The sequence below is a fragment of the Leuresthes tenuis genome, unplaced genomic scaffold (genome assembly GCF_036924035.1).
Source record: "Leuresthes tenuis unplaced genomic scaffold, fLeuTen1.0.hap1 SCAF_16, whole genome shotgun sequence".
Classification (NCBI taxonomy): domain Eukaryota; kingdom Metazoa; phylum Chordata; class Actinopteri; order Atheriniformes; family Atherinopsidae; genus Leuresthes; species Leuresthes tenuis.
The window spans coordinates 17,808,806-17,826,395 of record NW_027325370.1 but is presented as its reverse complement, the minus strand read 5'-3'; the positions used below and the strand labels follow the sequence as shown (position 1 = coordinate 17,826,395).

At 39.8% G+C, this 17,590-nt stretch overlaps 1 protein-coding gene across 3 annotated transcripts in view; it reads left to right on the top strand.

Moving 5' to 3' along the window:
- atp2b3b (ATPase plasma membrane Ca2+ transporting 3b) overlaps window positions 1-17,590 on the top strand; it is a 57,106-nt gene that overhangs the window by 30,677 nt on the left and 8,839 nt on the right. Inside the window, exons 18-25 of one of the 3 annotated variants that reach the window (XM_072366661.1) lie at window positions 843-930; window positions 1,015-1,121; window positions 1,631-1,822; window positions 3,167-3,380; window positions 4,259-4,470; window positions 7,033-7,140; window positions 7,365-7,547; window positions 9,728-9,841. In XM_072366661.1, coding sequence (XP_072222762.1) covers window positions 843-930; window positions 1,015-1,121; window positions 1,631-1,822; window positions 3,167-3,380; window positions 4,259-4,470; window positions 7,033-7,140; window positions 7,365-7,547; window positions 9,728-9,841 — 1,218 coding nt within the window. Of the gene's footprint in view, window positions 1-842; window positions 931-1,014; window positions 1,122-1,630; window positions 1,823-3,166; window positions 3,381-4,258; window positions 4,471-7,032; window positions 7,141-7,364; window positions 7,548-9,727; window positions 9,888-17,590 lie in introns of all 3 variants that reach the window. The other 2 variants (XM_072366660.1, XM_072366659.1) reach the window with 2 other exon arrangements.

Sequence of the window (17,590 nt, the reverse complement as noted above, 5' to 3'; positions counted from 1 at the left end):
TTCTGAATCGATGTACTCCACCTCAGCAGCCTGATCGTGTCAGAGACAGTGTTGTCTAAATTCAAGCTTCACTGCATCATAAGCCCATCCATCTGGATTTGTTTTACACGGACCTGTTGTATTTTGTATTTTACACTTTTTTTCAGGTACAATACTTTGAAATATTGTGAAATATTGAGTGGCAAGACAAAAGGTTTGGAAACCTCAGGTTAAATCTACGTTACTGTTCTGCAATTTGGAAGTTTTTTTATGTACTTTTTATTTTTTATTTTTTCAATTAAAAGTTTTTATCCAAAATATCTACAGTTATGGAGAATGTATCAGAATAAAACGTGCAGGTGTATGTAAGTTCATTTCAGAAAAGAGTTTTCCAAGGAAGACAAATTTCAGTTGAAATGTTCTTGAATATCGAACATATAGATTAGTACTGATGTGACTGTATCCACTGTAGTGAACAGAATTAAAAGCAACATTTGTACAGGTAGTGCTTTCATCTAACCAATTTAGTTTTATCATTTGAATTAACCAGAATGCTTAATGGGATAGATAGCTCATTAGTGCCGTGGCTTTGCTTTTCTATGAAGTATGAATTTAAATTTACACTCTAAACAGAGTGCGCTTGCATAATCACAATTTACACACAGTATTTTAAAGTGAATGAAAGCAAGCTCTATATAAGAGCCATTTTCACAGAGCCCCTTTGATCCTTTTTTCCTCCATCACACCTTTGTATAGTGCTTAACATCTACGATCAACAGTGACATCTAGTGAAAGACGACTCAGCTGGTTCTGTCTGCGTTCCTCTTCACTCACTCTTTCCCTAATTTCTCTCAATCTCACAGATTGAACAGGAGCGTATTGATAAAATCTGGCCTAAGCTGCGTGTGCTGGCTCGATCCTCACCGACTGACAAGCACACACTGGTTAAAGGTGGGGCTTGCGGTTACTTACCAAAACACACACAAAATTTCATGCACACACACGCTTTAAGCCTGTTTTTCTTTGTGTGTTCAGGCATCATTGACAGCACCGTCATAGAACAGAGGCAGGTTGTCGCAGTAACAGGGGATGGGACTAATGACGGACCAGCTTTGAAGAAGGCTGATGTGGGCTTTGCCATGGTAACCTGATATATTATTCACCTTTTTAATGTTTATGTTATGTTGATACCCTTCTCCAGTTGCTTTTGTTTTAGAAACCATAAAATGCAATTACTCTCCTAATGTATCAATGATGTAAAGTGTGTTAGGTACCTTTCATAATAAATGCACCGTAAATATGTACGTTAAAAAAAATTATTGAATGATTAATTTATACCCTCGGCAGGATAATTCAATCCAGATTTGAATTCTACCTATTGTGGCTTCCTTACAGGACCTAGTTTGGAGTGATCTACATGGGGAAAAAAGCTAGTGAAATGGCCCTTTTCTGCAACTTGCTATAAAGCAAGTGTTGAATCGCATGTGTTTGTTTTTGACCACAGCTCTTACTCATGCCATGTGGTAGCGCTTAGAGGCAGAACAACACGATATTGAGACAGTAGCACTCCAAAGTGATTTGGAAGCTTGAATGCTCACATGAATCACGTTGTGAGTCGTCCTCACCTCACTCTGTCTCAATCTCTTGTCAGGGTATTGCAGGGACAGACGTGGCTAAAGAGGCGTCCGACATCATCCTGACCGATGACAACTTTAGCAGCATTGTCAAGGCGGTGATGTGGGGACGAAATGTCTACGACAGTATCTCCAAATTCCTGCAGTTCCAGCTCACGGTCAACATAGTCGCTGTCATCGTGGCCTTCACTGGGGCCTGCATCACTCAGGTGGACAGATTTATTAATGCACAACATGCTGACGCACAGGCATTCCTACACACACTTACTGCAGACACACAGATGCCACTTCCGTAAACGTCACTCACCTCGTATCTGCTAAGACAAATGATTAAATTCTTTTATTGTACTTTTACTCCACCTTACGTATGCACACTTGGAGAGATTCACATGCATCGATATGAAAGAAATATCCACTTGTATATGTGTGTATTTATTCAAGCATTGTGATAAATAATATATATTTCAACATATTTTTTGTTTGAAGTTAAATACATAATGAGTAACTTTACCCCTTTTCTCCCAGCTGACAAAATATAAAACATAAACTAATCGTTTTCATTGCCTGTCCTGATCTAAATATTGTCACAGTTGCAAAGATAGATTTAAAGATGTGATAAAGAGAGGACCATTAGAGAGAGAAATAATACAAAGCACAACTGAACCTTCATATTTAGCCAGTGATTCACATTATCTACATTTAGTCATTTGACGGACACTTTCTTCCAAAGAGACAGTACATTGAGTGCTTAGTCATTAATAATCTGTCTAAATGTCAGAGTCTAACGGAACTAGAAGTCTTTAGCTCTTAATTGTAGGTTTGGTAAAGGAGAGCTTTGAGATGTCGCTATGATTTTTGTGAATCTGTGATGGTCACTTCCAAAGACTTATTTCTAAAAGAAAAAAGAAAAACAATCTTTCTCTGATAAGGATTGCAAAAGACTTCAGAAGTTATATACAATAAGAGAAAAGGAACAATTAGATAATAAAATAGACATAAGGCATTAGAAAACACAAACATAAAATGTGTCAATAAGGAATCAACACGATCACTACAGCACTGCATGCTGTTTTTTATTAATATATCATTCAGCGACCCAGTGTTTTTAGAACTGGGGTTGTACAACATCGGCAGCATAGCTTTTACTGGCAACACAGGCTAGTTTATTAGCTTTAAACCAGTTAATGAAATAATGACTTCTTCATATTTCTTTTTTGCAGCTTGTCAAAAGATCGAGATCATGATTGGAAGCCTGAGCACAGGCACACACACCTGAACTTGACCAACAGAATTTGATATATGACTGAAAACGTTGACTCTGCTTTCCCTTCTTGACAGTAAAAGCGTGTGTTATGGACCCTTATTTTGAATAGCACTAACTGAATTGCAAAGCCTACATAAAATAAACAAACTTATATAATGTGACAGATTTGCTGAAACTGACCACATACCACACGCTGTTGGAAAACAGCCTTTCTACACCATCACCAGGAAGCCAGACTCATCTGAGAATGACTTGTGACACAGGCCTCTGGTTGCAAACGTCTCTGCAGGACTCTCCTCTGAAGGCGGTGCAGATGCTCTGGGTGAATCTGATCATGGACACGTTTGCTTCTCTGGCCCTGGCCACCGAGCCCCCCACTGAGGCCCTCTTGCTACGAAAACCCTACGGCCGGAACAACCCGCTTATCTCGCTGACCATGATGAAGAACATCCTGGGCCATGGAGTGTACCAGTTGGTCATCATCTTCACCCTGCTGTTTATAGGTACATAAACACACACACACACAAACTTCTGTCTTTGTGAAGATCATCAGTACTATTACGCATTCCCATGACTCTCACACTAACCTTAACCATCACAACTAAATGCCTAACCGCTGTGTGTGAGGGAGGAACTGTCCACATCATCACATTTTTGTAATCACATTTTTGTAACTGAAGCTGGTCCTCATAATGACAGACTTATGAGTAGAGACATGCAGATTGTTTTTTAATCTGAGAATGTCAAGTTACTTATATTTAAAAAAAAAACAAACAAATAGAATAACAGATGCCTTTGTGGAGACACATGAGCACAAAGCCAGCCTAGCAGTGGTCTGACTCACCGGACATTGCCTGTTGGTAATTGGCCCGGTCATACTCTTTTAAGAATGCACACACGAACAGCTACAGGCATTGTGGATGCGTAGATGTTCTAATTATAGTACCCACTCGAAGCAAGCATGGAGGACCTTTTTCATACATGTGCAGCAGACCAGAGGCATTGTGTACATGACCACTACAGATGTCCATGGACAAGTGGAGTACAAAATTTCAGTGCTTTAACTAAAAATTAAACACAAGAAAGGAGAACTATGTGCTTTATCCATGTAGCTTACGGTGAGGATGCTACTGATATGCTAGTCAAAATTTATAGTGAGGTTGACAGTTTTTATTGCAACTAAACCATAAATAATAAAAAAAAACTTGGCTTTTATGCAGCTTTAGATAAGAGAAACAAACCAAAGCTGTTTTAACCCTCTACCAAAAATGATAATGGTTCCACTAAACTGACACAGCACTGTGGAGATAGTTCTGCTTATGTGTCACTAGAGTTTTTACTGCTCTTATGTCCTCTTCTTGCTTTGTTCTTTACCCTCCAGGCGAGCGGATATTTAACATCGACAGCGGTCGCAATGCACCGCTCCACTCCCCTCCATCTGAGCACTACACCATCATCTTCAACACCTTCGTCCTCATGCAGCTTTTCAATGAGATCAACGCTCGCAAGATCCACGGAGAGAGAAATGTCTTTGACGGCATATTTTCCAATCCCATCTTCTGCTCTATTGTTCTGGGGACCTTTGCTGTGCAGGTCAGATTACCCTTTTAACACATTTTTAATGGCTAGTAGAGAAAATTTAGATTTTTTTTTTTTGGAGGGTTTTTTAATTTACAGTGGCTGTAGGAGACGGTGAGAAAATGCATAGAAAGGGAAGCAATAAACCGTAAATGTTGCAGTTGTGTGGTACAGTGGAAGGTCCATTGCGGCCTCTGTGTCCAAACAACTACATTTTTGTGTCACTGGTTGACTTCTTTAAACAGATTAGGTTTTCTTTAGAAAATTCAGTCCTTCTTCAGTTGGTCAGTGTCCATGGAAACCAGCCTTATGCTCTAGTGTTATACCTTGGACCTTGGATACATTAAGATGGCAGTGGTGTTGATCCTAGGACTACAATGAGATACAGGAGGAAAAACAGGCAGTCTGCAGAAAACATTGGGCCTTGGGAAGCACTGGAACAATATCAACCCGAATCCCACCCAGATTTTGTGGACGGAAGTAAAGAACAGAGTGGGAACAAGGTTGTGCTACAACTGCAAAGAACAGTGATAGTCCATAATCTCAGTGGTGACATGAAGAATGAATATTAGCAGTTATAAAAGTACATTTGGTCAGATGTTAATTGCCTTTGAGAGGGTATGAGTATTTTTTTTACCTGACAGATGTTATTTTCTGATTTCTGATTCACAAATGAAAATATCCACACCTCAGCATAATCCTGTGGGAAGGTGTCATATAGCAGATTTGCATGACTGCAGCTGAAGTACAGTTGACCTTTTTCCCTTATGATTCTATATTGTGGTTCAAACTCACTCCTCAGACAGATCTGTAGCATTGACTTAGTGGACAAATTTGCCCTTTTTCCAGGGTGAATACATGCAACCTCAGTCTGAAAGAATCTTTTATTTCTTTTAAGAAATTCCCACAGGCATGTCATTTTGATCGAAACGTGGCTTTAGTCTGTAACTAATAAACTTCCCATTTATTGTTGCCAAGCACTGTTTGTTGAACCAACTCATGACAAACATGGAGGAAATGCAGTGTACCAGGGAACTGTGAGAACACAAAAAGCGCAGACAACCAAACAAAGACACAGTGAGAGATGGAGAGAAAAGAAGGGTATTTTTCAAAGCTCTCTGGAGCTTGGTGTTACTCTTGAGAGAAAGAAAAAAGAGAGCTGGAGGGGGGTGGCAGGGATCTGGCATGTGAGAGCAACAAAGAGACAGTTCAGATGGATTTGAAAAAGAAGAGTTTAGAAAGCTGAAGGCTTGAGGTGCAAGAGAATGACAAACAGTATGTAAGAAAGATAGAAACCTTCTGCCTACAGAAAGATACTTCTGGATATGATAGACTGTACTGTACCCCCAGTAAGATTTATAAGGGTGTGTGTTGATGTGAGGATGCAAGGCATGCAAATCTACAGTTCAGTATAAAAATGTGGTGTTATCTGGGCTGAGTTTAACAAAGCAGACTGAAAACAAGCACTATCTTTTTTTTCTTTCTTTCTTTAGAATCAGTTCAGTGTGGTTCTACTAATTCTCTGAATTAGTTGTTCAGACTGTAGGATAAGTTGAAATTAAATGAAGCAATTGCTCTGAATATAGCTGCAGTTGTGTGTTTTTTTTCAAAACAGATAGCAGATCAGCAAGCCAAGACCTAAAGCCCCAGAGCAACTAGATACTACAGTCATGTGCAAAAGAAAGTACAACCTCTTTCAAGTCTGAGGCTTTATTTTAACAGGGCACAAAATGAGGAAAATAAATAAATAAATCATCTGGTCCTTTTAATGTCTTAAAATTGGGTATAAACTACATGACATATTACACAGTTTGATTGTTTATTTAACAAAAACTAAGCCTCACCTTGTTGTTGAATTGTGCTACATGAATAAATTTGTCTTGCCAAACTGCAAACTGACCAAACTTTTGCTTTCATAGAGTTGCTCACACTTGTTGATGATGATCAATTAATTGAGTACAATATGATCAGCAGCCCCTGACTCCTAATTACCTTCTAAATTCCTGTGGAAGCAGTAAGGGTGGACTTGGTATTCACATACTCCTGCATTTTGGCTTAATTCTTGTTAAATAAAAATGACACTTACTTGATTTTAATTTCTAGTATGGTATCATATCCTGATGCATGAAATACTAATTTTTCTAATGGCTGTATGCACTATATATTGTCAACACTAATATATAAACACTTGATTTTCACCAGTGGTCTATAACAGTGGGCAACATTTAAGCATGATACTTGCAGCGTTGTTCACATCAGCCTAAGAGAACATAATGTTCCTTACAGTGGCCCTCCAGACTTATATTAGCTACCACAAACTGATTGCAAGTAAAAATACTCATGAAACTCAAACCCAGAAAGTCTGCGTGTGTTATTACACCTCTTGTTTTGGGCACAACTGGGATTTACTGTGATAATGTGCAGAGGTATTTCCTACCTGAAGCTTAAAAACAATGGAAGTGTTGACAGTTATTATTTATCTCACCATATCGACTGGTGTGTACATTAGTGCTGTAGTCTCCCTCGATATTGTGTTTGTATGTGTGAGACTGTAATGACATTGTGTTTCTGCTCCAGATCGTGATCGTGCAATGGGGAGGGAAGCCCTTCAGCTGTGCCCCTCTCAACGTTGAGCAGTGGCTCTGGTGTCTGTTTGTGGGAGTTGGAGAGCTTCTCTGGGGGCAGGTAAGCAGCTCTTAAACCTGTAATGTCAAACCACTTTGAGCAAGTGTGGGCTGGCAGGCTTGGATTGCTCCTGAGGTGAGGCTAAGGAAACACTTTTCTCATTTTTCTGCACTGAAAGTGACAGGAGAAATAATAAGGTTTAACCTAAACCTTTACAGTATGTGGATGATGGCTGGAGAAGCACCCACCAGCTCAGTATTTTATACAAAAAGTGTTGCTTTCAGGTAATCGCCACGGTACCAACAGAGCGGCTGCCATGCTTGAAGGAGGCAGGGCTGGGCCTGGAGCCTGGGGAGGAGGAAGGCGAGGAGCTGGCAGAGGATGAGGAGGAAATTGACTGCGCCGAAAGAGAGCTGCGCCGCGGACAGATCCTCTGGTTCAGAGGCCTCAACCGTATCCAGACCCAGGTACTGTTTGACCAGACATCCAGTTCAAACAGTAACCAAAACTCTCTCATGGGAGCACACACAGATATCCAGACATCTCAACCAGAACCTTCACTTGGTCATGACACATGAGCAGTTTGTTTGAGGTAAATTACAGAGAAGTGGGAAATATTTTAAGTGCCAAAAAGAGCGTAGAAATCTGAATATGAATGCCTGCTTAATTTAATCATGAGATTATTTAAGGGGCTAAATTGTTGCTGAGATGTAACACTGCCTAAATAAACTGCGTGTATCATGGCCTCTTCATGCTAACTTAAGAGACTTTTGTAAAGAGATAAAGAACTCCTTAAAGAGGTCAGCTGCAGTATTGACTCTTGGCAATTTTAGATAAGTTTAGGCTATGTATCTGATTTGTTCTTACTCTTCAAAAGTCAGTCTATATCATCTTGTTTGTGCTGTTTTTCTGAATTGTGCCAAACATAATGATCCAAGTTTTTTTTTTCTCTCTCCAACACAGCTAACATTTCTGTTCTGCCCAAACCTTTGCAAAAAGGCTTTCTCTAACTTGGAAGTGGTACTTTAGAGGCTTCTAAACACCATGAGAGGAGGCGAATGCTGTGATTGTATGTGTGTGTTTCTGTGGGGGTGCAGCTGTGGCACTTGTGTCTGAGTGTTTACACATCGTGTACTGGCTAATGCTTAGGATACAGGTTGCTTAATTACTTTAAACGATGATCTCACTGGTTTTTGCGAGAATGGACATTAAAGCAGCATCAACATGAGCTGTTAACAGCCTCCTAAGAGAGCAAGGGCAGACTCTCTTCTTAAGTGCCTGTCTTTGAAAAGTGTGGTCAGTTTTTCATTAAGAGGGTTTGGTCTGAGTGCGGAGACAGCAAATACACATTGTGCAACCCTAATTCCAAAAAAGTGGGGACTTTGTTAAAAACTTAACAAAGGGATGTGCAAATGTCATAAGACAATATTTAATTCACAATAAAACATAGAAAACTTATGAAATGCTGGCAGTGAGACCTTTTACTATTGAAACTAATGGAAAATAGGTAGCATCCCCTTTTCTTTTAACACCAGTTTGTAAACACCTGGGAACTGAGGAGACCAGTTGTTGGATCTTTGGGAGAGGAATGTTGTCCCACCATTGTCTGATATAGAATTCTAACTGCTGTATTTTCTGTTTCATGATCTTCCAAATGTTTTCCGTTGGTGAAAGGTCTGGATTGCAGGGCTTTGCCTTTGTGAAATATGTGAAAAATACTTCATCTGGATGGGAGCATATGTTGCTCTAAAACCTGTAGATACCTTTCAGGACTAATGGCACCTTTCCAGGTGTGCAAGTTGGCAGTTCCATGGGCACTAATGCACCTCTATACCATAAGTGATGCAGGCTTTTGAATTGATTACTGGAAAAAAGCTGGAATGTCCCTTTTCTGTTTAGTCCAGAGGACACTGTGCCCATAAATGCCCCATAATTCTACTTTGCCTTTGTCTGTTTTAAATGAGCTTTGCCCTAGAGAAGATGGCGGCATTTCTGGATTACGTTCATGTATGGCTTCTTCTTTTGCATGATAGAGCTTAAGCCTGCATTTGTGGATGGTACGATGAGGGCCTGAAGATCGTGGACATCCAAAATGTATTTTTGGATGTGTCCTTTGCACACAGAGATGACTTTGGATTCTCTGAATCTTTTGATTATACCATACACTGTAGATGATAAAATATTCTAAGTTTTAACAATTTTACATTGAGGAATGTAATTCTAAAATTAGCCCACAATTTGTAGATGACTCCTGAAGGTGCTCTTTTTATACTGGGTTATGTTACTGACCTGTTGCCACCTAATGAACTAATATTTAAATGAAATAGGTGTCTCACTTTCAGCACTTTTTGATGTGCTTTCTCTGCTCTATTATGAATAGAATATTGGATTATAAGATTTGACATTCATTGAATTTAGTTGTTAATCACATTTTACACAGTGTACCAACTTTTTTGGAACTGGGGTTGTACATACCGTCAGTAATATTTACATGATTCTTCCAATTAAAGGACACTAAAACTGGTTCTGTCAATGTACCCCTGACGGGTCAATTTAAACGAAACTAGCTACCTTCACACGCTCGCACACACTCAGACCGGACTTTCCTGCCCTCACTGAGTGCTGCTGTTTTGTCTCTGTCCTGCAGATGGAGGTAGTGAGCACGTTCAAGCGAAGCGGTTCGTTTCAGGGAGCGGTGAGACGGCGCTCCTCTGTGCTCAGTCAGCTCCACGACGTAAACACTATCTCTACCCCCTCTCACGTAGCTCTCTCCACCGCAACAGCCAATACCAGCCCAGCCCCTGGGAGTGAGTTCGCCGAAAGCATGTACACACATGACATACACTCACACGTATACCTGCACACACACCGAGTCACTTTCTCTCTCGTTCACATGCAGTCATAGACACACACACACTGCTGCACGGCACGTGGACTGCAGTATTTTTACTCTCCATGGTTGTGTCCCCTCCGGCTCGCTCGCTGCTCGTGTGTGTGCAATGTCTCCTCTGTTCTTTTCTACTTATTCTCCTTTTCAAACAGCACCCAGTCCTGACCGGCTGTGTAGTTCTGGTCTGACCTGGTCTGGTCCATATCCAGTCTCGGTCTCAGGCCAGAGTCTGTTTTGTTGTTGAGTGTTGATTAGTGCAGGAGGCGGCTGGCAGTTCTCTCCCTGTAAGAGGTGTCCTGACAGAAATGTTGGTTTGGGGAAAAAAAAGGGGAAAAAAAGATGACTTTTGTTTAAATAAATTAAAAGAAAGTTTATTATGTGATTCTCCAAAAAGGCATGGACATCCAAAAGTCCAGGGAGTAAATGGCAGCTCCTTCTGCACTGCTTGTTATTTCCTGTCTGTGAATGAGGTCAAGCGTGGTTACTGTGGTTGACCCTTCCTGTAAACATCTCTAACTTAAAGAGTGGTGTCCTTTTTATCTAAAAACCCAGAGAGAATAGTATTGTTGTAACAATCATGTGATTATACTATAGAAAATGCTGCAAGTGTATTTCACTGCCATAGAATTCATACTCATCAACAAATGGCTTTCATATTGCTTCTGCAATTCTCTAAACTGTAAACCTTCGAGTATAAAAGCCCTATAACACACCGCTGTTTTGAAGAGTACAGTTAAAAAAACACTTCCCTCTTCCTCTATCACTTTTTCTTTCTTTCTTCTTACTCTGCTACTCTCACTTTTGTTCAGTGCAGCAATTGTTGTCAACTGGTTATTTATGTAACAGTATTTCCAGCTCCGACGTCACAACTTTGGCCCCCTGATGTCTCCAAAAAGTCCTGATTTTTCTCTCCCACTCTGTTTTTTTTTCCTCTTTCTCTCCATCACAGCTCTCTCCTCTTTATTTTTTTTTTTTTAAATGTATGAACAATACAGGTTCCCTGTTTGCAGAAATATTCTCTGAAATGTGTTGTAATTGTTCTTCATACGTAGCTGTTCTTTTGTAGAGGTATTTAGATTTTACTGGATCTAAATACAGGCTCTTGTATAGAATATTGATAAGATTTCTTTAGTAGGTTTCTCTACATTTTTTTTCTTTTTTTCCATCTTATTTTGTCCTTTTACTTCATCTTTTTTGTCATCCTCCCATGTCCTTACTAGAGTAGCTACCATCCCTCATGTTTTCTCTTTATTTCTTCGTATGTCAGTTCTGCGTGTGTCTGTTTGAGAGTGTGCTCACATGCGTGTGCATTTGCTGACATATCCGAGAGCCGTAATTTGACTCGTGTGTGTGCTTTCTCAGATGGTGTGTGTGCGTGCACCTGTTGCCCGTATGCCTGTGTAGAGGTGTGTGCATGCATGTGCGAGGTTGCTCTGTATCTTCATTTGATTGTCTTCATCTGCCTTCTCAGTTGCTTATCCTTACCTTTCTTGCTCCCTTTCGTCACATCCTCCCTTCATTCCACTCCATGCTGACTTCCTCCCCGCCTTCCTCCATCACCTGTAGGTGTAGAAACTGAGAGGCCCAAGTCGGCACTGCTGACACCTCATTGTTATCATTCTGCACAGTCACAAGGAGTTACCTGGGCTTCGTGTTTAGAAAAAAACATCCTTCACTCCATCACTTGACAATATTATGTCATCAAATCTATTTTGTAACTCTTCAAATCTGTAAAATTGAATGTCTGATCAAAAATATAATCAATAATCAAAGGAGTGGAAGGAGGGATGTGAAGTCAAAGCATGGAGCTTAGGTTCAGATCCTACCACTGCCAGCTCATTGCTTGCTTTTTCAATTCTTTTACCTGAATTCAAAGAGCTTGTTATGTTCAAATTTGGACTATGACACATTTTGCAGTCGTCTTGTTGGGGTTCAGTAGCTGATAAAAAAAACAAATGGATTTAGACAGTCAAACAGAACAAGGAGGGAATGTGAAAGAGCAAGCATTAACTTTATGTTTGATGTGACGCAGGTTTGCTTCTCTGAATCACTTCATGCTGGAAGGAAGTGGCCCAAATAAAATGCACTGTTGTCCTTGTTGTTTTAACTCTAGATAAAAAGCTGGTCCTCATGTTAGTTCAGTGTTACATTTCGGGCACAGAAAGAAATTTAAGGGATCATTCCGATGGGAGATATTTTGTAGTTTCTCTTATTATCCACAAAGACAAGAAGAAAAAAAAACCAGCAAGGAACACATGCCGCTAAAGAGCATTGATTTGTGTGTGCAACCCTAATGTTTTATTCACATGCTCTGTTGCTGTTCAGAAACTATTAACTAGACTGAGTCTACAACCATGCCAGCGGCTCTGTGTATGTGGACACAGTTGTGTTGTGCTAACATGCTCACAGCACCAGTGACAACAGGCTAATGTTTATCTTTCATTATTGTTTACGATCTTATCATGCAGGATGGCTAACATTGTGTTAATTAGAAGAGTATACAAAGCTCAGCTGAGAATGATGAAAACGGTATTTCATGTGACAGTATTTGGCGTTATTAAAGTTATTGCTGTGTGAAGTTATATAAGTGCATCGATGTTTTTATCAGAGCCTCTCTGGCTCTATGTGCCTCATATTTCTTAGATTACACTTGTAATTATTGCTTTTTGTCAACCGAGTAATGCACCTTCTTCAGTTAAACATATTCTGATAAGAGCAGAATCTGTCTGCACATTGGCCAGTTTCATCGGAGATGGACAAATTGGTGAGCTGTTTGTGAGGCTGCATCTTAGATTTCACTTTGGGTTTTGGCTTTTGTTTCTGTCCTAATCGTTACTGCTCGCAATAGTTTTATAATGCTGTCTATTACTGCTTTAAAGGAAGTAAGTTTCCATCCATTCTTCTGTTTCTGTTCCCACTTAATCCAACTCAGGGCTGCAGCCTATTCCAGCAGTCATCTGGTAAAAGGCAGTGTATGTACACCCTGGAAACCCCAGTATATCGCAGGGCTGGAAGTAAAGTTTTCCCTAGATACTAGTTTGGGGTTTTTTTTTCAATAAGAATTTGAAGTTAAAGAACAATATTTGATAACGATAATGTCCATATTCACAGATGCACACTGGCTGCACTGCAAAAACTTGAACTGTACTTGAATTATACTGTAAAGAAGCTAAAATGATCTGCCAATGGAACAAGAAAAATCACTTTCCAAGACTTTTAAAAGAACAAATTATTTTATCCACAGATACCACAGAAGTATTGATACTAGAGTGACTAAAAAACAGTTTTGTCTTGTCACAAGCAATATATTTAATACCTGTTATTTTCAGTGTTCATCGGAAAGCTTTATAATTTCAGTGCTTCCAGTTTCAAACATTAACATTGTTGAGAATCAATAATAAAATCTGAGTAACAAGTTAGAATATATAATTAAGGACCAAAGCACTTGATGCAAGTGTTTGTATATAAAATGTCCTCGGAAGAAATATCTTGTCAGACAAAACAAGCAGATGTTGTCTTGATCTTACTCTGATTTAAGTTTTTGCAATGTGCCTGGCAGGTGACTGTTAGCTGCTGCTCAAACTGCACTGCGGCTGTGGACCATCCAGAGTTTGTGTGTGGTGTCTGTGAGGGAGGCGGTTTTTAGCAAAAATACACATCTGAAACCTCTATATAGGTTGATATGATATAGCTTACCTGTTATGATGATGATTTTTGTTTAATTTCAGCAATTAAGTGTGACAGATTGTGTTTGCTTTTTTAATCATATTGATGAATTATTCAAAACTCTGTCTTTATGGTTAAAAAAAAAAAAGAGGACAGGCAGTAGCTGCCCTGTACCACAACAGAAAAGTCAGCATTGTGAATACATGCGCAGCCGCAACACAGCAGTTCAGCAATGCACACACAACACACACTCCATGCTGCAGGCAAGAAGCTGGTGTTAGACTCTGATGAAGCATCATAGCTGAGTGATTTGCTGAATGAAGGTAGGAAATAGGACAGGATTTTAGATGCTGGCGATGATGGAGTTGAGTTTGTGGACTTTAGGTTGAGATGACCCGAACAACCAGAATGAGGTAAAAAATGAGGAGGAGGATTGCACAAAAGATGGTCTGAAATGCTGAATGACAGACGGCAATTAATCTTAAAAATGGAGAATGTAGGCATCAGAGTAGTTATAACAAGAGTTTTGTGGGAGCAATGGACTATTGTAGCCCAATAACCCATCCTCCTTATTGAATTTATGCAAAATATTGACTAAAAGCATTTAAATTTATTGTGAGGGCAACATGAACATCTTTACTGAATTTCATCCACAAGTCATATATATGCACCAAAGCTGTAAAATAGATATTAGCCACAAACTATAAAAAAAAAGACCAGCCTTAGACTGCCTACATCTGCCAAGGCAGATTACTTGTACTTGATTACTTGAAAGTTGCTTAGCAGGAGATGATTGTCTACTAGTGCCAAGATTTGTCAGTTTACTTGTGTTATTGTGTGAGTTTGGAACAAAATTAAGATAGAATAGAAAAATACTTTATTCATGCCCCAGTGGGGGAAATTCAAAGATGTGGCAGCTTACGCAAACCAGAAACTCCTGTTCTGCAAGCAGACAGAACAGTCCGTATGCTCACATCGTCTTTTATAAACCCTCTACACAGCTGTTGTTTGTGTTTGCATCTCCAACAAGAAGGCAAATAATTTCCACAGAACTTTGGGTAGAGTTTGGTGTCGGTGAAAGAATCGCGGTCTGACATCCCATCGTGTTGAATTTAAGTTAAATATGGGACCTTTGTCTTGTTGAAACGCTGTGTTGGGAACCTACTTGCAAGGGTTATGTTTTTATGAACACACTAGCTCTAACCTCTAAGATCTTGCCTTATTTCATTCCTGTTCAGTATGTCGAACACTAAACTTATCTACGAACTACAAGTAAAAAAAAAAAAAGTTTCAGAATAGCTACTGATAAAATCCTCTGAATTCCAATTGATTTGTAACCATTGAACTCACATATAATGCACCACTCCATTCAAAAATGCAGTTTGCAAAGTGTGAGGAGTAAATGGAGGAAGCGAATCGGGGTCAGTAATTCAGGTCAGCACATGCTATGTTGCTGATCTCGCTCTTTGCCCTGCGGTTCAGTTTCTCACCGAGAGCACTCTATGTTCTCTCTCTTCTCCACCTCCATCACTTACCTTCTCCATCAGATTTGACCAACTTTTCAACTGACCAAAACAAAAGTTAACCTGGTAGTTAACCACAGTAGCTGGCATTGCGCTCCTGTCCAAACTTGCAAAAAAAGTGACATAACTTCACATTCTTTATGGGGAATTCTCTGTAACGCTGAGTTCAGGCCTTGTGTAAAGCATTTGTCAGTGAAGCCATCCACAAGGATTTTCTCCTGTTTAGATAACATTTAATGAACTTTTTATAAATCTGATGACCTGTTTTTCTTTAATTACTTCTTCAGTTGAAAGCACTAACTTTGGCTTTTGACTACTAACTCGGTGGAGAAGTACAGATCCCCTCTGGTGACATCTGTGGGGAAGAATATTATTGCATGGCCCTGTGTTAAGTCATGGGATAGATTAGTAATCCGTGGGAAGTGGGTAATTAAATTGTGGTGGTGTGGGAATTAGTTTTCAAGTTATGGCCACATCTTTATTAGTGCATGGCTACACTTTCAATCAAAGAATGAACAGCGTGAAACTGATATGTGGATGTCCATTTTGCTGTTGCAGCAAATAATGGTAATTATATAGTTTGCCAACTTGCTTATAAACATATTTTGTGAGCAGTGGCAATGATTTAAACTCTGCACAGCCCCAGAATGCAGTCTGTAATTTAGCCCCCTGGGCTTGATGCATTGCAGATGAGTCTGGACATAGAGATGCAATTATTAAAAGAGCATCTCATTTTTTTCATTGATCCTATTCATCAGGCATTTTCTTATGCATCCACTTACTGCCAAGTAGTCACATAGAACCTTCCAGCTACTGCTTGATAAAGTCGACAACTTTCCCAACATCCATAATTTGTTTGAGTTTTAAACTGTGTGTTTCAGCAATGAAAAATTAAGTGTCTTGCTAATTCCTACTAATTCCTTCTTTCTAATTATGAAACTGTGTTTACTCACAGGAGATGCAGATCATAATTCAACTTGAGGTTGAACTAAAATGAGCTTAAATTGAAATTCTTCATGTGTGCTGTTGCTATATGGGAGCTTGCCGGATATTGAGAGTACAACAAAGCAGCACATTTCTTTTCTGTGCTCACAGTTGAGTTATGATTCTCCCATGCTATAACTCAACTTAAATATGTCATATGTCCAAATATTAGGGAACACCTGGACACACAATAACAGCCAGTGTCACCAGAGAGGTTCCATGGAGAGGTCAGGAAGAAATGGCTTTCGAGCCATGAGGACACAACTGCAAATTATTGTAAATGTTATCAGAAAAAACTGAGCCATCTGCCTGTGCTGCTGCATTTCCACAATTAGCCTCAGGGTTGCAAGAACTCCTGTACCCAGAACCTTTTTATAGGGCAGACCGTCAATCTAGTGTCTCGCTGCAGGAGGATGTGCATGAGTTCTAATGTTGACACTTTTAGACATTTACTGCTAAATCATCCGTGTGAAGGGAAAGAGTCTAAGGATATTTTAAGGAAACATCAGTCTTTAAGGGCGATATATTAAAATGATAATGATGATGAAAGAGGACATCTGTTTCATGTTTCCATGCACCTGAGTTGTGGGATTCCCTCTGAATCCTAAGGACTGACCTACGGATCCAGTTTGTTTTTATTTCAGACTGTTTATCAATTATAGAAGGTAGTTAGCTTTTGTCAGTAAAGATGATGGGGAATGGGTTGTTTAAATTTAATCTCAAATCCATCCTCAGCACCTATTCAAAATGGACGTTTTAGCTTCTACACATGGTTTTTGCTCTTAAATGGGATATGAGTGGGGAATGAGGACGTGAGGAGAATATGAACTGATGGATTATGGTTCAGTCATGATACCGTGTAGTGAGTCACACTGTAGGAAACTAGAACCATCAACCAATCATCTACCTCACAGCTTCTCCCTGTATTTACGTTGCAGTTCTTCCTCTCATCAGCAGTTGTTTTGCACACAGCAGCCTCTCTACCTTGCAGAGCCTATTTCCTCTTCGAACTTTAACCATCATCGTTTTTCCATCAAGCACTGCTGAAAGAGCCAACAGGGAGAGAGGGAGAAAGAAAGGAGGTGTGTGAGAGAAAAGCGTAACACAGCAGTGCCCTGACCTCCAGACCTCTCTGGTCACTCTGTGGGCGTCATATACTCGAAAGTTTACTCTTTCCTTGGAGACAAAATGAAAACAAACCGAGCACTGACGAAGTGAGAAAGTAACATCCTGAAACCTTCTCAGTCTGCATGAGGTGTTTTTCTATTGTCTGACAGGCTCTTTGGAAAAACAGATAAGCACTGAACCTACCGCTTGACCGTCTGTCTGTATGTCCGTCTGTTTGTCTCTCAGTCTACCACATGAGTCAGAGTCATATATAGAGACTCCTCGTTTGACCAACTGCAGCACTGGTCTCCATTCAGCCGTCTGACCATCCACCTCTCAT